This window comes from Trichomycterus rosablanca, chromosome 23 (assembly GCF_030014385.1).
Source record: "Trichomycterus rosablanca isolate fTriRos1 chromosome 23, fTriRos1.hap1, whole genome shotgun sequence".
Taxonomy (NCBI): domain Eukaryota; kingdom Metazoa; phylum Chordata; class Actinopteri; order Siluriformes; family Trichomycteridae; genus Trichomycterus; species Trichomycterus rosablanca.
In genome coordinates, this window is record NC_086010.1 from 2,855,408 (window position 1) to 2,876,010 (window position 20,603).

Here is a 20,603-nt window from a genome sequence, read left to right on the forward strand (position 1 = left end):
CCAAATTACAGCTTGATGCACAAACCACTGTTTTTGTTCCCGGGAGTTCAAAGCCGCAGGACCAGGGGAGGGGTGGCGACAAATCCAGCCTGTTAATTCCTCAAATTGTCTCCCATGGAATTATGGGAAGGGGGAAGGGGGTGGGGGGTGAAGAAAACTGTCTGTGTGTGTACAAAAATAGTGGAACTATATATTTAGAGGCACGGTGGCTAAGTGGGTAGCACTGTCACCTCACAGCAAGAAAGTCCTGGGTTTGATCCCCAAAGTTCGGGGTCCGGGTCCTTTCTGTGTGGAGTTTGCATGTTCTCCCCGTGTCTGCGTGGGTTTCCTCCGGGAGCTCCGGTTTCCTCCCACAGTCCAAAAACATGCAGTCAGGTTAATTGGAGACACTGAATTGTCCATGACTGTGTTTGATAATAAACTTGTGAACTGATGAATCTTGTGTATCGATTAACAACCGTTTCTGTCATGAATGGAACCAAAGTGTGTAAAACATGATGTTAAAATCCTAATAAATAAATAAATAATGAATACATCTTCTATATTATCTATTAAAATCATGTAATGTAATGTACAGATGTATGTATGCTGTACAGTGAAAAAAAATGAAGCTCACAGGACGTTTTGGTGCTTCATTTCTTTTCCAAATACTTTAACTTACATAGGTGTATTAACAATAGTACTATTTAAAACAAAAATACCAATAAAACTGCATATTTAGAGTAAAATTGACATTTTAAATCAGCCGTACATGACTGATACGAGTCTTTGTGTGTAAGTGAGGGTTCGTTCTTCCTTGTGTCTGTCATATGCATTTGTTGCGTGTGTTTTATGCATGTATGTGTGTACATGTTTGTATAGATTTGTATATATATGTGTGTGCATTCAATGCCCTCCGTTCCCGCGCCCCTTCACAATGATGCTCCCCATTCATGGCTGGTGTGAATGTGAATTAAGCAGCAGATAAGAACTGTGCTAATTACGCAGCTGAAAAGGGGGCCGGGGAGAGCACTTATCCCCGGCTCCATCTCGTAATGTGCGCTCCCTGGGCAGCTGGTCCCCCCTCCCTTCATCTTTCTATCCCTGCATCCCTCCATCCCTCCATCCCAGCATCCATTCGTCTTTCCATCTCTGTATACCTGCATCATTCCTGCTTCCCCTATTCCTGCATCCTTTCATTCCTGCATTTCTTCATCTCTCTCTATCCCTATATACAGGCATCATATCCCTGCATCCGTCCATCCCTGCATCCCTTCATTTTTTCATCCCTGCATCCCTTTATCTCTTCATCCCTGTATACCTGTATCCCTCCATCCCTCTCTCTCTGTATACCTGCATCATTTCTGCATCCCCTAATCCCTCCATTCCTGCATCCCTTCATCTCTTTATCCCTGTATACCTGCATCACTCCTGCGTCCCTTCATCTTTTCATCCCTGCATTCTTCCATCCCTGTATACCTGCATCGTTCCTGCATCTCTGTATCCCTCCATTCCTGTATCCCTTTATCCTTTCATCCCTGCATCCCTCCATCCCTGCATCCCTTTGTCTTTCCATGCTTCCATTCCATTCATCTCTCTATCTCTGTATCGGCATCATTCCTGTATCCCTGCATCCTTCCATTCCTGCATCCCTACATTTGTGTATCCTTAAATCCCTTTACTGCCACATCCCTTCATCCCTGTATCCCTTGTTTATACAGCATCCATCCAACCAACATTGTATTTCTCTGTTTATGGCTGCATCCATTTATTATTGCTTCTATTCCATCCCTGTATCTATCCAATGCTTTATCTGTCCATTACAGCATCCCTCCTTTTTATCTTTTAATCCCTGCACCCCCTCATTCATGGGGGGTCAAGCATTCAAGCCTGTACCATTCTCTTGTTGCATCCCACATATGCCAAACATGATGGGATGTTAACTGCTGTGCATTGACTCAATAACTCAGATTTGGTTTTCTGATTTACATGAGTGTGTTTCTCTCTGCATATGTGTGTTCTGAATGTGTGTGTGTGTGTGTGTGTGTGTTTAACTGTTTGTGTGTATGAGTATAAGTGTGTGTGTCTCTTTGTGTGTGTGTGTGTGTGTGTGTGTGCAATTTTGTGTATTTTGTATTCATGTTTACATTGCTGAATGTGTTTCTCTCTGCATATGTGTGTGTGTGTTTACATGTGTGTGTATGAACATGTATGAGTGTCTTTGTGTGTCAGTGTGTGTGTGTGTGTGTACTTGGATGCATTTTTATGTTTACATTTATAAGTGTTTTCTCTCTGCATACATGTGTGTGTATAAACATGTATGAGTTTCTTTGTGTGTCAGTGTGTGTGTGTGTATGAGCATCAGTGTGTGTTTGTGTCTGTTTGTGTGTGCAACTGGGTGCATTTTTATGTTTACATTTCTGAGTGTGTTTCTCTCTGCATATGTGTGTTCTGAATGTGTGTGTGTGTGTGTGTGAGAGAGAGAGATTGGGTGTATGTTTGTGTTTACATTTCTGAGTGTGTTTCTCTCTGCATATGTGTGTTCTGAATGTGTGTGTGTGTGTGTGTGTCTGCGTGTCAGTGTGTGTTTGTGTCTTTATGTGTGTGTGTTTACATGTGTGTGTGTGTGTGTATGAACATGTATGAGTGTCTTTGTGTGTCGGTGTGTGTTTGTGTCTGTGTGTGTGTGAGAGATCGGGTGTATGTTTGTGTTTACATGCTGAGTGTGTTTCTCTCTGCATATGTGTGTTCTGAATGTGTGTGTGTGTGTCTGCGTGTCAGTGTGTGTTTGTGTCTATGTGTGTGTGTTTACATGTGTGTGTGTGTGTGTATGAACATGTATGAGTGTCTTTGTTTGTCGGTGTGTGTTTGTGTCTGTGTGTGTGTGAGAGATCGGGTGTATGTTTGTGTTTACATTGCTGAGTGTGTTTCTCTCTGCATATGTGTGTTCTAAATGTGTGTGTGTGAGAGCGTTTGGGGGAAGGGTATTGGACTCGTGCCACGCTGTCCCTTTGGGCTCGGCTCCATACAGCCCCTGTCTGTTCGGTGCCACTTTACACTCTTGTCTCGCCTCACTCTTAGCTCCGTTCGTACACGGATTAGCGCGTGGCTAACTTCCTGTCGGTGTGTTTTGTGCAGTTGTGTGTGCGCTGTGAGTCAGCAGGTGTGTGTGTGTGTGTGTGTTGGCGGGGTGAGACCGGTTGAAATAAAGCACAGTGGGTTAATATTTTGCGATAGGACGTTTATGTAGCAGGATTTGATTTTTTTGCCGTATCACCCAGCGCTAGCTCGTTCTCTCCTGGAAGAGGCTGTGGTAATTAGCAGTGCTCTAATGAGACAGAATGTCAGGGATCTGCTACATTGCTGCAGTACAGGGGGGCAGGAATGGGGCTCTTATGTGCGCCTATGTGTGTGTGTGTTAGGGGGTAGTGGAGGGTGTGCCATCTGTTACCGAGTGCCCGCTTCACCACTCTCAGGGGGGGCCAGGCTGTGAGCTGGAGAGAGGGAGGAAGGAAGTGCGAAAGTGTGTCAGACCTACCTGAGATAAATGCTCTTGTTTTGTTAGGCATAGCCGATTTACACCCACTAGATAATACACTAGTATTAGTGATTAGTGTTTACTAAAGTAGTACTAGTATTTCGGGACTAGCTGGGAGGGTCAGGGCTAAGAGGCTTCCTATATTCACATGCCGACCAAGCATCCTGGTGGTTAATAAGCACTTATAAGCATTTGATTCATCAACATTAGCACATTAGTGTTAAGGTAGCCTTTAGGTAACCAGAACCTTGTTTAGAACTTGCTCAGACACTGGTTAGGTAAATATGAGAACTGCTTAAGCTTATGAGAGTGTTCTCCTGACTTGTACTTGGTCCAGTGTTGATACAATTCATGTAAATAATTCAATTCAGACTCATCATGGCTATATGGAAGACTGTCTTCAATAATAAATACAATAATTTAGGAAAGTGAGAGCTCAGTGGTTAAGATACTGGACTAGTAATCTGAAAATCCACTGCTGGCACTGTTGGACCCCTGAGCACAACTCGTAACCCTCAATTCCTCAGATTGTCCCAATATAAGTCTGCAGTAACCCCGTCTACCCTCCAGGACTGAATATGGAAGCTCAAACACACCTTAAAACGGTGCAGGAAACTTCTAGTGAAGATAAATCGCCGTGCTGTGTGTTAGGTTATTAACATATCAGGTTAATTGAGCCGCTCTGGGTGGAGTCGTACCAAAGGGCACGACAGACGTGTCCGACCAGCTCCACATACCTGTGCGACGTCCCGCAAACGAGGAAATTATCCAAGCGGTTAAATAAACATCTATTATTATTATTATTGTGCTTTTATTAAGGAGTCGCTCTGGCTGTCCTAATATTTTTTTTAATGAAGTGAATCGTGCCACGGTCGTATCGGAAGCTACGAATATCGCAATCCGTGACCAAAAAGCGAACTATAAAGCGGCGAGCAGGAAAAAGAAGGGAAAGTCACGTGACCAGAGATCCGGATGCAACCCTGGAGTACAGTGTATGTAATACAGGCTCGCTAATATGAACTAATAGGGATGGGGGTGGGTTATAGGAAGGTCTAACCGGGGTCTAACGGTATAAGCAAAGCGAGACAGACGGATATATAGAGAGATAGACGGGAAAAGAGCGAAAGAGAAAGCAAAGGGAACATGTTTAACAAGCTAGGGGGTTTTTCCATAGGTAAGGGGGCGAGCATCGCATTTCGGGACGAATCCTGCCGCAGATTCTGCCTGCAATAAGAGAAAAAGCTCGGCTGCGAGGCAAAGCCTTGCCTTTTTTCGGGCCATAACTCAGCCCTAAATCAATTATTCAGACATCTGGGGCCTCCAGTTCAAGAAAATTGCGTCTTTAATAATAGAGGGAACCGCAGCCGTTACCCAGGCAACCTAATAACCAGGCAGCCAGATAAATAAATAAATCAATTAATAAAGAGGCACGGGCGCGCTCCCCCTCTCCGTTCCCATCTGCCTGCTCCTGCTTCCCTCCATCCCCCACGGGAAGAGCATGAATTCATAATGGTAAACAAACCTCTTCTCCAAACGCACACGGCACACCGAGCAAAATAATGAAAAATAAAGAAAAAAAGAATAATGCATGGATGTATATATATGTGTGTGTGTGTATTTACACACACACACACACACACACACGCTGTTCTGTATAGATGAATAATAATAACGGCTTTATTGCATGCAGGCTGCGCCCATCCGCAAAGAAAAGCAAAATCGGCTCTCCACAAAGCTCCATAAAAAGCCCGACGGTGGTGCCCAGACTTGGTACGCTGCCAAACCGGCGCCAAACCCGCTGATTTTCGGGACCCCGCCCATGGGAGGAGCTACAGATGCGTATGCAGATACGGCCTGTGGTCCATACTAATCATCGCGGTGCCCGTTTCTCAATTTGATCACTTCCAGTTCCCGTCCAGTCGCTGATCTCACCCATAATGATGCAGCAACCGGTCTGGAAGGGTGAAGGTTAGAGGGCTAGCACATGCTTCCTCCGAGACACCGGCTAGCGATGGTCAAGGCAGTCAAGGGTGCTAACTGTCCTCCTTTTCTAATGCTGACTTACAGATTTCAGAGATTGACCAACGATGCTTTGGTCAACGAGAGGGAAAAAACACGCCCCTTTTACCATTTTGATATATAGTCCGGACATGCCCTCTTCTAGGATGGAAAGATTCAGGTATATAGGACAGACCCAGAAAGATGCAGGTATAGGGGACACGCCCTCTTCTAGGATGGAAAGATTCAGGTATAAGGGACACGCCCTCTTCTAGAATAAAAAGATGCAGGTATAGGGGACACGCCCTCTTCTAGGATGGAAAGATTCAGGTATAAGGGACACGCCCTCTTCTAGGATAAAAAGATACAGGTATAGGGGACACGCCCTCTTCTAGGATGGAAAGATGTCAGTATAGGGGACACACCCTCTTCTAGGATGGAAAGATTCAGGTATATAGGACAGACCCAGAAAGATGCAGGTATAGGGGACACGCCCTCTTCTAGGATGGAAAGATTCAGGTAGAGGACACGCCCTTTTTTAGAATGAAAAGATGTAGCTATAGGGGACACTCCCTTTTTTAGAATGAAAAGATGCAGGTATAGGGGACACGCCCTCCTCTAAGATTTTTTACAGTAAACTAATAAATAAATATAAATGCATCTATGAATTGTTACTAACATGGCGAAGTGGGTAAATAAATTACAGAACTAATTGCAGTGCAGTTTATTGCTTGTAGTTTACTGTGTTACTGTTGTTCCTGCTGCCCTCTGGTCGTCCTGCCACTCTTCTCAGATTTCTTCTCAGTTCTTGGCATTTCTTTTACTTTCTTTATGCGCCTAATTAGCCGGTTGTTGTGAACTTCAGCGCCGTTCTGCAGGGGTGTTTTCTGATCATCTCTGCGTCTCCTGCTTTCATCTCTCCGTCCCCCAGACGTGCAGGTTAGGTAGCTCGCCCCCGTTCTCCAGCTCTTCCCCTGTCAGACCACACAGGCCTTGTTCCGAGGCCCATTTGGCCTAATCTGATCAGGCAGGCAAATACGCCGGGAAAAGCGGCTTTAATGATCCCTCTAATTACCCCAAGTCAATACCAACTGTATTATTAGACTCCGAGAAAATATTCCATTAAAGCCCCCCTACTCACCCCGACGGCCCTCCCAACCCCACCCCATTCGGTGTGACTCTCGGTGCGTGGCGATGTCATGCGCCCCCCTGCCCTACGCTTGTAATTAATTTTATTTACACACGCAGGAATGCGCAAGGTCGCACCTGCAGCCCGGAGCAGGCCCGTGCCGCACCCGCCTAATCAGATCTGTCATAATTACCGCTCGCCACTCCACGACACACCGCGAAAGATATTTCACTCGCCCCGCATGCCCACGGTCGGACGGAATTCGACTCAAACTGAGCTGTCAGAGGGAAGAAAGTGGACGTGGACTCATTTTATTTTTAAATGTTAAATGTTAACCAAACCTCTATTTCTTACCTGTTCTGCACGTCCCTGCATTTATTTATTTTATTATTTATTTCATACTTGATTTTCTAATTTTTTTTAATGTATTTGTCTTTTATGTTGTTGTACGTTTTTGCTGATTTTCTTCATTAGTTTTTGGTTTATTTGCTCTTTTTTTTAATTCATCACTTTTTCCGTCTCTGCACTGTTTGTTTATGAGGACAGGGTGGCACGGTGGCTCGGTGGGTAGCACTGTTGCCTCGATCCTCAGGTGGGGCGGTCTGGGTCCTTTCTGTGTGGAGTTTGCATGTTCGTCCCATGTCTGTGTGGGTTTCCTCCGGGAGCTCCGGAGCTCCCACAGTAGAAAGACGTGCAAGTGAGGTGAATTGGAGATGCAAAACACACAGATATAGGGGACACACCCTTTTTTTAGAATGGAAAGATGCAGGTATAAGGGACACACCCTCTTCTAGAATGGTATAGTCTATGACTGTGTTTGACATTAAACTTGAAGTGATGAATCTTGTGTAATGAATAACTACCATTCCTGTCATGAACGTAATCAAAGTGTAAAACATGACGTTAAAATCCTAATAAATAATGGTGTAGCGGTAAAGTACCTTAGACCCGCTAATGCTGAGATCTGGGGATCCAGGATTCCAATATCAGCGGTGCTACCAGCCGGTCAGGTGCCTGAATAGACACAATTGGCTAATGTCCAGCCAATCAGACTAATTATTGGGAGGTGCGCTCTTAGTGCAGGTCTCAAGCCTGTATAGAAATAGGAGGGGTGCGTCAGGAAGGGCATCAAATCTGGTTTCCGCTGTGGCGACCCGTATATATGGAACCCAAACCCAGGGAAACAAATACATATTCTCTTTTATGTATCAGATCTTCATCTTTTTAATTGTTCTAAATGTCTAACTTCTTCTTTAATAGCTGATTTATTATTATTATTATTATTATTATTTGTGGGTTTTGGATCTGACCATCCAGACATATTCTCCCTTAGCATAACCTGGCTGTTTAGTGTTTCTTCACAACCTTGATGAGGGACCACTCTTCCATATACTTTGTACTTGTACTTAGATAGTTTTTGTTTCAGTCATTCAGTCAGTTGTGGAAAACAGTTGCAGAAATAATTAAAATTCCAGGATTGCTAAGGCCGTTATGTTCCGTGTGTTAACTTGTGGCTGTAGCTGTACTAGTTAACCGTCAGCACTTCAGTCATTTCAGCTCCTAAAAGTTTCTATTTCGGGAGTTTTTAATACTTCTCTCGTCTAAGCCAAACCTGTCTGCCAATTAAGGGTGCTGATTTAGCTGACATATACAATTTGCAGGTTTTATGCAATTTTAATCTATAATGCAATAAGATCTCGGTGATTTATCTGCTTAATTACGCACTGATATTAGCAATTAAACTCCAGCTTAGAATTAAATCTCAATCAGGCGCTTATAATTGATGGACCAGCTCGACTCTCTCTCTCTCTGAATCCTCAGTCACTTCGAACCTCCTCCTCCTTTTCTGTTCTTGCTTTTTCATTAAAGCCTGTTAAATACGCAGGTTTTGAAGTTGATTACTCAGATTTCTGAGGGTTTTTTGGGTTTCTCAGGGCCCCTTGGTCTTGAGAGTCGTAAAACTCGTGAACAATCTGAGCATGGGACTTTGACCTGAATGTTAATTAACTACGAAAACGCAGCAGCATTCGACAACCAATCGAAATCCTTGAAATCTTTTTCTTGGAGAAAGAGTGGGAGTGTCTAAGGGGCAGTTCCAAATTCTAGTGAGCTGCCTTGCTGCCTAATGCCTACCTGATCAGCCTCAGTAGAGAGGATTCTAATAAGACATCGAACTGCGGATTATTTAGACGCCCTACTTATACAGAGGCTAACACAGTTAGCACAACCCGCTAGCATGCCAAGAACTCCATTGGTTGCTTCGCATTCGTCTGCCACGTTTGTAGTTTTTTGTGAGAAAAGTCGTGCCACACTGAATGCTGGGATTGCCTTCAGCGCTGAGGAGGTGTCAGACGCTCCCTCGTTATTCAGTCAGATTATCACTCAGAATAGATCACTAGGTTTTCAGACAGTGCATCATGCATGGATTCATTGTGGACTGAGGCATTCTGGGACTTGCGGTCCTACTCTGCATTTATGAGCAGGGCCACATCTGCTGTTTTTAAGGATTCAGGCGGCCACTGGCATTGCTCACCCTGTTTTCATGCTGAGATCATTCTAATGCATCTTGCGTAACGCTCAGCCCACACCGACTGAACCTATTTCTGGTACACATTTTATTTTTAAAAAATGATGCCATTCTTATTTTAAGGTGGCACATGGGACGTACAAAGCCTGCACCCGTGGACAGGTTCAGGCCCCCGGCGTTAGCCTTCAGATTTCTCAGCACAGGGCTGCGTGCCAGAGCTGGGTCCGTGCCAGAAGCATGAAACAGGGGGATGGAAAAGAGGGAGGAGGGGAAGATAATAACGCTTTGTTTGTAGCCCCTCTGCCTGACATCAAGATGTTCATCTTTTTTCTTTCCTTCATGAAGAACTAGGCCACAACAGTGGATTACTCTGAGAGGGGAAAAAAACGATGGTCTTATTCTACTGGATTAGCGACTTTACAAAACATATTTTAAGGCGGTCAGCGCAGGAAACTTGGGAGTTGGATTTACGTTTGTTTTTATTCATCCTGATCCGGGTTGCGTTGGGTCTGGCGTTACTCAGACACTGGGCACAGGGCAGAGAACTTACCCTGGACATTGTGCCAATCTGCCGTGATCTGTTTTTAAAATAGAATGCAAATTGTTATTATTGATAAAAACACAACTGCAACACAAAACAGCACAAAATAAAATGACGTATTTGTTTTGTGACATTTTGTGTCCTAATTACAGGGTGGCACGATGACATTAAGTTGTGTAGGTGTTGCAAAGCACCAAAGTCCTGGGCATATGGGTTCTAAACGAATTTCCAGTCAGTGTCAAAAACAAAACGCACCCTTGGAGTTTTGGATTCATCCATCATATCTAAATCATGTTTCCTTTGGATTGGGTGCTCTGTATTTCCTCTTGTATGTGACTGAGTGAATATAAGGTGCCCTGCAACGGCTTGGTATTTTATTAATGAATGAGAAGCATAAACTAATGCCTTTTTATGACAGATTGTCCTGTAGTGCGGGCGTGCAGAGACTTTTAGAGGGACGAGTGATTTAAGTAATAAAAAAAAATCGGCACATTATGTACCCGCTTCTAATTCCAGATGAATCACTTGTGTGAATCGACTTTGACTCAAGAGTCGACTCTTTGTTATCAGATCGCGGAATTAAAGAATCGACTCTTTTTAGCGTAGACGGCTCTGTGTTTACCGCTAGTCAAACGAATAAATTGTTTTTTAGGTCTTATTTTTAATCACTGTGTAAATATATCACTTATTTTATGTATTTTAAGGCATATTGTTACAAAAAAGTGCACTTTAAACACAAAAGGGGGAAAAATAGTGCCTGAGAACTGACAGCAGCCGTTCTGCTAGTCACTGAGGTGAAATCAATTCCCCTTTGTCAGAACTCAAATTTCAATAAATAATAATAGTAATAATAATAATAATAATAAAACCACTTTAAACATCACACACACACACCACTCCTTTCCAAAAAAAACTACAACAACCAAAATGCATTGATATTTTTGCCCCTCTATATGCTATCATTAATGATTGTAAATTTTGGCTTTTTCATTTAGTTTTATGTCATTTTTATTTTAAAATAGCATTGAAGCACTAAGTGAGAAACAGTGAGTCGGGTCACAGAGGACACAGAGGCGCTCCAGGTTACAATCCTGGCTAAATGCTAAATGTGATAACATAAAGGTGTTGTGTTTATTAGCAGGCTTTAATGCAGCACCTTATTGGCAGCATGTGGCACAAACACACACACACACACACACACACACAAACACACACACACACACACACACACACACACACACACACTCATACTAAGCATAGCTGGTTTATCAAACACATGATGAAAGTATTTATTATTAAAGTATATAGAGGAACAACAGCATGATGTTATTAAAAGAGCAGGCAGAGACCCCATTCCAAATTCTTACTAATGCAGCTATTAGTACCTGTATATCTAAATAAATATGTACACTTGTCGGTCTGAGCGATATAATATGATAATGTTAATATTAATAATAATAATAATAATAATATTAATAATAATGGCACAGAAAAGACCTGGGTTCAGTCCTTGACTCCAGTCATTGTGATGAAGTAAACAGGTAATTAAATTTAGCACTGGCAGTGGACCCACTGTGACTTAGACCAGAGAACAGCAGTTACTGGAAGATTATTGCACATCCAACAACTTGTTATTCAAGAGACTAGTTTTATATTCATTCCTAAAAGATTTAAATTATAAATAGGAACAGCAGCATGATGTCTTTAAAAGAGGGGGCAGAGACCCCATCACAAATTCATACTAATATGAATATGAGCTATTAGTATATCTAAATAAATATGTACACTTGTCGGGCTGAGTGATATAATAATGTGGATATCATCAGTACTTATAATCAGTCTCCGGTCACTGTGATGAAGTAAATGGGGGATTAAATGTTGCCCTGTGTTGACTTGGCACTGGCACTGGACCCACTGTGACTTAGACCAGAATGCAGCAGTTACTGGAAGATTATTGCACGTCCAAGCGCTTGTTATTCAAGAGGTTATTTGCTAAACACCGGCCTCATTAGACTCAGTTCTAACCTTCTCTTCTCCACAAACGGATCTTGGTGACACGGTGTCCAATTAACGCGTCCCAAACCACCAAACGCTGTCCGTCTTCTGTTGAAGGGGATCAGTCACATTTGAGTCACATTTGGGCTATTTGAGAAGATGATACAACAATTAATTAATGCAATTAATACAATACAATATGAAAAAAATTTCATCTCAAGCATAATCAGACTGTACTAATAAATGATCAATCACTTTAGTTTTTAGGCGCTATTGCATGATGACACAGTAATATTACTGGTGTAAATATTGCTGGCATTTGTAATAAATGGTTTTAGGAATAATAATATTACTTTATTTTGCATCTGTGCTATTACACAACCTTTTCTGCTATTAAAAAATAGTCAGACACGACTGTTTCCCCTTAAGCTAACTCGTAATTTTTTGCTAATAACTTACTAATGATTTGAATACAGCCTAAAACTAAAAACTGAGCAACACAGAGATAAAAATATCTCTAAAATAAATAGCAAACTATTAACGAAGAGTCAGTGTGTGGCCCACCACGGCTTTATAAAACCCGTTGGCACCAAAGTGGAATGTTTCCGTATCAGCCCTCTTTAATGAGAGGTGGTTTCTCGTTGGACAAAAATCCAGTCACACACTCGGGGCGCCTCTTTGCTCTGTGTGTAGCAAGGAGGTGGAAGAAATGCAATTGGACAAACACAAACGCGCGTTCTGTCGTTTAAACCCTGCGGATCAGTGGCGAGCCCAGAGGCCTGGTCGTCCTGCTTCATGTTCCCGTGAGCGAGGAGCAGGAGACGGAGCAGCGTGAGCTTTAGATGACTGGTGTGATGGACTGAGCCGTTTGATTGGTCGAGGTGGTTAACGGTCGGGATTGATTGCGTGTGTGTTGAAGCGCAGAGATCGGGGCCGAGAACAATGTGGGATTTACGCTCTTTATGGCTCTTCTGGGTTTGATGTGGCTTTGGGAGGAGTTGGAAGCCGAGAGCACAGAAGTGCTGAGTTATCTCAGCCGTGCAGCGCGCCCGTGTGGCACCGTCGCTGGCTCCAGCTTCTTAACCGTGCGTGTGTGTGTGTGGTGAGCGCTGGGTAATCCTGTGAAAATGAAAGGTGCTGCCGCACACTGGTCTGGAGATTACGCCGCCGCTCCTGTACCCCTGCCAGGACATGAATGCTACACACATGAATGCCCCCCCACACACATAAACACACACACACACACTATAACCTTTCTCTGTTGCATTAGTGCAGCCGTGGAGTGGAACACCTTCTGTGCACCGGGGTGTGTGTGTGTGTGTGTGTGTGTGTGTGCTGACTTGAGCCCTATTAACACGGCTAATCTGTTTAAAAATGGAATTCCAAAAATGCAGAGTGTGTACCGTGGTGCTGTTCAGGAATCCAGTAGCTGCGACTGTATTCAACGTCGCATTTATCTTGTCAATCATGCAGTACATCACTGGTGCGTTGGCTAAAATTTAGCAAGATAAAAAAATATAAAATACAGAAACGATGTCTGAACCTCTTCACCCCACAGCGCTGATGTTTCTCACAGGAGCCCAGCATGTTTGTGTTTGAGGAGTTCAGTTTTTATTCCAGCTTGGTAATTTTTAGTGTTTGGTACAGCAGCTGTACTGCAAATATTCAGTAAACGAGTATTGTAATGAACGATAAATAATAAATATGTATTGGTATTTATGTATTTATGTACAGTGTTAATACACAAATAAATAAAAATGCTTTCCTTAAAATATTAATCAAAATATATTAAATTATAATTACTAAAATAATTAAAAAGTTGCTAAAGCAATAAATAATAAAATGCTAATATTGTTTAATATTCTCAACAAGGGCTTTTGTCATGGCCCTAATATTACATCAAATAATAATAATAATAATAATATTTCTTTATTATTATATCAGCAACAATATAATAACAATATTACTATTACTAATAATATTTTTTATTATTAGTATTATAACAAAAACAATGATGATAGATTAAGAATGGTAATGATACTACTACTAATTATAATATGATATTTGAATTATTCTTATCTACTTTTAATAATAATATAAATAATATTAATAATGACAATAATAATAATAATAATAACATTTGAATTATTCTTACTTACTTTATATAATAATAATAATATATTTGAATGATTTTACTTACTTTAAATAATAATAATAATAATTATTATTATATATTTAAATTATTCTTACTTTAAATAATAATAATAATAATAATAATAATAAACTAAAATTTGATATTTATATGTATATGTTCTTGTTTTATTACACTGCAATTATATATTTTTAATTACAAAATTATACAGCTGGAATTTGGGCGAGTAAAAATTACTAAATATGACACTGTTCTTTAAACATTGCGGAACCTTTTGTCAAAGCAAATTAACAAGAAATAGAAATAAAAGGCTGTACCTGAAAAATAATCTATTTATAGATTTATTCACTTTGTAAGTGTGAGATTATTAATAATAAATAAAATAAGTGTGAAATAGTGCAACTGCATTAATAAATAATTCATATAATTGTATTTAGGTATTACTATAAGATCTATAAGACTGTAAGAGTTAATTATAGATGTAAAATATATGAGATGTGTTGTTAGTATACATGACATTATATGTTTGGGATCTTGATGTTACATGTTATATTTTTATTTATTTCATTTTATTTTAATAAGGTCATAAGCGTGGAGTAATGCAGCATGATTTCCTTCGTTCTGAACTGGTGCTGTATTTTATAATCACATATAATTACATTTAATTAGATCAATATTTAATATAGTGAGATTCTATCAAGCGAAGAACTTTATCTAAACGTTCTATTAAACCTCATAGACGTACGAACAGATCAGGAAACGTTAAAGCCAGTGTTGGTATAAATCACAGCACTATGTGAGGTATTAATGTAACCTGTGTGTGTGTGTATGTGTGTGTGTGTGTAACGCAGGGCTGGCTGTGTGAGCTGTTACGTTGGAAGGAGGACCCGTCGCCGGAGAACCGGACGCTGTGGGAGAACCTGTCCATGATCCGCCGCTTCCTCAGTCTCCCACAGTTGGAGAGAGACGCCATCTACGAACAGGAGAGCAGCGGGGGTCAGCAGCACCACCCGGAGCGGCCAACACACCTGCTGCACATTCCCACCGAACCTCTGCAGGTACGTTAACTTACTAATGAAGGAGTAATAAAATCAAGTACAGGGATTTTGATCATCGTATGTTTATTTAATAGGACAGAGCTGCATTATGACACTGGAGTCAAAAGTATTGGGACTCCACTTCCAGGTGTAATAAATCAATATGTTACATTATATGGGAAATGACATGCTCCCAATGTTGCAACAACAGTTTAGGGAAGGCCCTTTCCTGTTCCAGTATGACTGTTCCCCTGTGCACAAAGCAAAGCTCTATAAAGACGCCCGGAATAAATTGGAATGTCAGTTCCCAGCCAGACGAATAATGCTCTCAAAATATTTTAACTGAATGGGTACAAATACCCACAGACATACTACAAAGTCTTGTGAGAAGCCTTGTCAGAAGAGCGGCTGCTGTTCTAACTGAATAGATCACACAGATGTCAGTATATTTTAATAGCATTTGTTTTTTAACCTGGAGGTCTAGCCAAATCATAGTCAGGTGTCCAAATACTTTTGCTCATTAAGTGTATTTCTTAATAAAGCCTCTAAAAATGATTTAATTCACCCAAATTTGTCCAAAAAAGAACGTTTTAATAATAAAATCATTATATAAAATGAAGAAATGCTCATGAAGCTGAGCTGGATCTAAATATTCAGTCTGGTTTTTTATTTAACGATGGGATGCCAGATATTCCGTTCACACGTACGCTCACTACACGCAGTGCTAATTGTTGTCACGTCTTAGCCATTAACACCTGATATTGAGTCAATTAGTGTAGTGTTTAATGCATCACACGCAATCCTCCTTCCACACGCCGCCTTCGGTAACACACACGCTCGTTTATATCAGCGACAGATGCAAGAATCACCACAATTAGAGTCTCACAAAGATCGTCATTAGTAACGAGTCAGATCCAGCTTTGTCTCTTCTACAGTACAGAATACACTGTATGGCCAAAAGTATTTGGACACCTGACCGTGAGCTTGTTGGGCATCCTATTGTAGAAACCTAGAACAACAGCCGCTCTTCAGAGAAGGCTTCTCCGGTTAGTTACAGAATACAGTTTACAGCCATAATGTTATCAGCCATAACATTATGACCGCCTTCCTAATATTGTTGACCCATCGAGGCACGGACTCCACTAGACCCCTGAAGGTGTGCTGTGGTATCTGGCACCAAGATGCTCCTGTAAGTTGTGAGGTGGGGCCTCCATGGATCGTGTCCAGCACGTCCCACAGATGCTCAATTGGATTGAGATCTGGGGAATTTGGAGGCCAAGTCAACACCTCAAACTCGTTGTTGTGCTCCTCAAACCGTTCCTGAAGCATTTCTGCTTTGTGCTGAAAGAGGCCACAGCCATCAGGGAATACCGTTTCTATATAAGGGTGAACATGGTCTGCAACAATGCTTAGGTAGGTGGTACATGTCACAGTAACACTTACATGGATGGCAGGACCCAAGGTTTCCCAGCAAAACATCACCCAAAGCATCACACTGCATTCACCGGCTTGCCTTGTCCCATAGTGCTTAATGTTATGACTGGTCGGTGTAAAGTGCTGTCAGTATCTATTGAAAGTGGTCCAAGGAAGGAACAGTGGTAAACCGGCGACGGGGTCATGGGCAGCCAAGGCTCATTTATCCAACAGACGAGCTACTGTAGCTCAAGAAGTTCAAGCTGGATCTGATAGGAAGGAGTCAGAATACACAGTGCATCACAGATTGTTGCGTATGGGGCTGCAAAAGGGGGACCAACACAATATTAGGAAGGTGGTCATAATGTTATGCCTGATCAGTGTATAGTAATGTAGTAATGTAATCAGATTTGCTGATATTTGAACACAAAACCTTTTGCTTTTAAAATGCTCCAAAAGTGTAAATAAGTTAGTCACCATGCCAGTCCGTCACCTCCGTCTGTGTATGAAGCAGCCGCCACCGCGTTTCAGTCTTTACAGATCGGGATTTTTTTTTGGCTTGTTGTGTACAGCGATTGAATAGTGCTTGATAAGCAATCAGCAGACGAGCAGATTCTGTGTGAATGTTTTGCTTCGGGTACGAGAAGTTCATGTTAATGCGCTCACGTGAGGCGCTGAAAGATCGAGAAATAAAAATCACAGATCTGATTAGGGTGACTGAAAGGGTTCAGCAGCAGGTCAGCGTCCATACATCCTGCTCGGCGTGTGGTTTAGGTTTAATACGACTGGTGACAGTGTCATGTTCACTTCACGAGAAATTTAAATGCTTTGTTATTTGTATTATTTTATATATATATTATTTATATATATTATAACTATTTAAGTGTTATTTTGTGTGTAGCTTTAAAAGGGATAAAAATTATATCTAAATTATTTATAAAATGACACTATATGGACAAAGTATCAGGATGCCGCTTCTAATTTTTGATATCAGGTGTAAAAATCAATCATATAAATTGCACCAACAGTTAAGGGAAGGCCACTGTACAGAGTCCTGACCTCAGCCCCACTGACTAGCTCTGGAATGAACTGGAACGTTAACATCAGTGCCTGGCATCTTTAGACTGAATGGGCACAAATTCCCACACACATACTTGAGAAGACATTGGAGTAAAAAGTATTGAGATACCCCTTCTATTTCTTTTTTTTTTAATTCATGTGTTTCAGCCACTACAATTGCTAACAGGTTTAGCAACAGTTTAGGGAGGGTCTTTTCCTGTTCCAGCATGACTGCGCCCCTGTGCACAAAGCAAAGCTCCATAAAGACATACAAATGCTTAAATTCCTTTGACGGAATGGGTACAAATTCCCACAGACGTACTTCTTCTCTTTTGAGAAGCCTTCTGTTGTTCTAGCTGAAAAGATCACACAGAGGTCGCTCTTTTAATAACATTTGTTTTCAAAAACAAGCTCATGGTCAGGTGTCCAAATACTTTTGGCCATTTAGTGTGCAGTCACAGAAAAGTTGTGACATTCTTTTTTCCGTACATGTCATAATCTCGTCCGTGTCTGTTTCCAGCCGCAGGCTTACCCACCTCCAGTCTCCCAGCACCAGCCCGCTCTGGCTCTTCATCACCCATCGCAGCCTCTCATCTCCCAGCAGCCTCAACCTCAGCAGCAGGCGGGTCCTCGCCTCCCGCCACGCCAACCCTCCACCGCGTCGCCCGCCGAGGCCGAAGACGAGTCCCACCAGGCTAAAGCGCGCCCCGGCGCCCGGATCTCCATGGAGGCTCTGGGTATCCTGCAGAGCTTCCTGCAGGACGTGGGTCCGTACCCAGACGACGAGGCGGTTCACACGCTGTCGGCTCAGCTGGACCTGCCACGCCACACCATCATCAAGTTCTTCCAGAACCAGCGCTTCTGCGCCAGGCCCATGGACGCACCGGGGGGCATCGCCCTGCCCAACGCCAACGATCAGGACGAGGTGGGCATGACGGACTTCAAAGAGAGCGAGCTGCTCAAAGACTTAGACGAGTCCACGCAGACCACCAACATCTTCGCCATCAAGATCGAGGAGCACATGGGCACCGAGCGGGCGTGCCAGGCCGAACAAGAAGTGAAAGATTAAAAAAAAAAATGGACGGACAGCTAAAAATCTATAGTAGAACTGAAAGACTTGACACGGGACTGTGTAATACAGAAGTATTACTGTTTTTGTATTATTGTATTATTAATTATGTAAAAAATTGCATCATTTAAATAACCTGCACAACGAAACGTAATCGGGGAAAAAAATTTATAAAAAAATCCTAAATATCTCACCGTGGATGTTCGCTGATTGCACTTAATGTGTTCGTTTTTACACTGAATTTCCCAACTACTGATTTAAAAAAAAAAAAACGACTGGAGGTTTGATTGAATAGAATTTGATAGACGTTTACGTACGTGGTGTCGACTTTTTATTTTATTTTATAATATATATTTTAACATACAGTTCGGGTCAAAAGTTTACATACACCTCTGATAGATGCTCATCTTAGCAAAGCCGCAGCTGTTAATTGAACGTTGGAGGGGCTTGGGGGGGTTGTTATTCTAAAAATAGTGAGTGGAATCTGATTATTTATCATTTTTACATCAATATATTTGATGTGGGCAAGCTGTAGCCTAGTGGTTAAGGTACTGGACTAGTAATCAGAAGGTTATGATTCAAGCCCCACCACTGCCAGGTTGCTGCTGTTGGGCACTTGAGCAAGGCCCTTAACCTTCAATTGCTCAGACTGTATACTGTAACTGTAATGTTAGTCGCTTTGGATAAAGGCGTCTGCTAAATGCCATAAATGTGAATATATTTGGGGACGATGACATTTTTAGCACATCTGAAAATTGGTGATGATGTGTCTTACTGTCTTGCAGCCTGGGGAGTTGAATTATTCCTACATTTACATTTGCGGCATTAAGCGGCAAAGCGACTTACAATTGAGACTGTATATATTGCAAGCAATCGAGGGTTAAGGGCCTTGCTCAAGGGACCAAATGTGACAGATGTGGGGCTTGAACCAGCAAACTTTACATTTATATTTTTTGCAGCGACTTACAGTATACGGTCTGAGCAATTGAGGGTTAAGGGTCTTGAACCAGCGACCTTTTGATTACTAGTCCAGTCCCTTAACCGCTAGGCTACAACTGCCCGGTTAAGGTGACTCTAGTGACCTTCCAGTTACTAGTCCTGTACTTTAACCGCTGAGCTACCACTGCCCTTTACATGGTAGGGCTTGAACTGGCAACCTTCTGATTACTAGTCCAGTACCTCTTTTTCTCTGACAGAATTATTGGTGCGTAAAACACACCTAATATTTTATCTTTTACCTTTTACTTTTTATATTAGCATAATCCTAATCACAACTCAGCTACAGTCCCTAACCGCTCTACCTGGCACAGATGCTAAACGTCGACCAGATCTGGTTCCCTGGCACTGACTTAACTTTTCAGTCCAGTCCACATTCCTGACATAGGTAGGTCTCTGTGAAGGCTATCCAAAAGTTTGATTTTAGCCTGATTTAGCTGTTTTAAGACCAATTTTTTGTTATATTGATTTAATGTTATTCCATCAACTTAGAGCATAATACCATGACCAGCACGCTTGACAGTATGTACAGTGTTGTTGGGTCGAATGCCTTGATTATTGTGTCCAGACACCTCAATTTGACCACAAAACTGCCCCATAATCCTCTTCTAATCTATTCAAGTGACCTTTGTGATCAACAATCTTTAAAAAAAGGACTTTTTTAAGCAGTGAGGCGATGATTTTTTGTGGCACTTGTGATCATTATAAGATACACAGACACACTGTATGGTCAAAAGTATTCGGACACCTGACCATAGCTTGTTGGACGTCCCATTTTTGTGACCTCTTTGTGAACTAGAGGAGGCTTCTCACAAGACTTTAAAGTACAGTATGTCTGTGGGAATTTGTGCCCGTTCAGTTTGTATGGCTGGGCACTGATATTGATGGTCCGGTTCATCCCAGAACTGTTAAGTGGGTTTTGCTTTGTGTGCTTTGTGTACCTATAAGCGATTGTTATTTAATACTGAGAGGCCATGTCCCGATACTTTTGTCCATATAGTGCACAATATTGTTATAAATATGTTTTTTTTTTTTTTACATCCTGGTTTGAAGTGACATTTCTGAGTTCTGTACAGAGCTTCCCAGACTTTCCCACCGTAATAATTGCGGCTTAGTCCAACAGTCACAAAAAATCAGTAATAAAATGAGTAAATGATCATCTCTGATGGG

The 20,603-nt window shown here is 41.8% G+C and overlaps 1 protein-coding gene across 4 annotated transcripts in view; it reads left to right on the forward strand.

Moving 5' to 3' along the window:
* The window catches only part of satb1b (SATB homeobox 1b), a 41,491-nt gene extending 22,899 nt beyond the window's left edge, over positions 1–18,592 (forward strand). For all 4 annotated transcript variants that reach the window (XM_062985421.1, XM_062985422.1, XM_062985424.1 and 1 more), the window contains exons 12-13: positions 14,711–14,917; positions 17,889–18,592. In XM_062985421.1, coding sequence (XP_062841491.1) covers positions 14,711–14,917; positions 17,889–18,437 — 756 coding nt within the window. In that variant the 3' untranslated portion in view covers positions 18,438–18,592. The remainder of the gene's footprint in view (positions 1–14,710; positions 14,918–17,888) is intronic.
* The last annotated feature ends 2,011 nt before the right edge of the window (positions 18,593–20,603 follow it).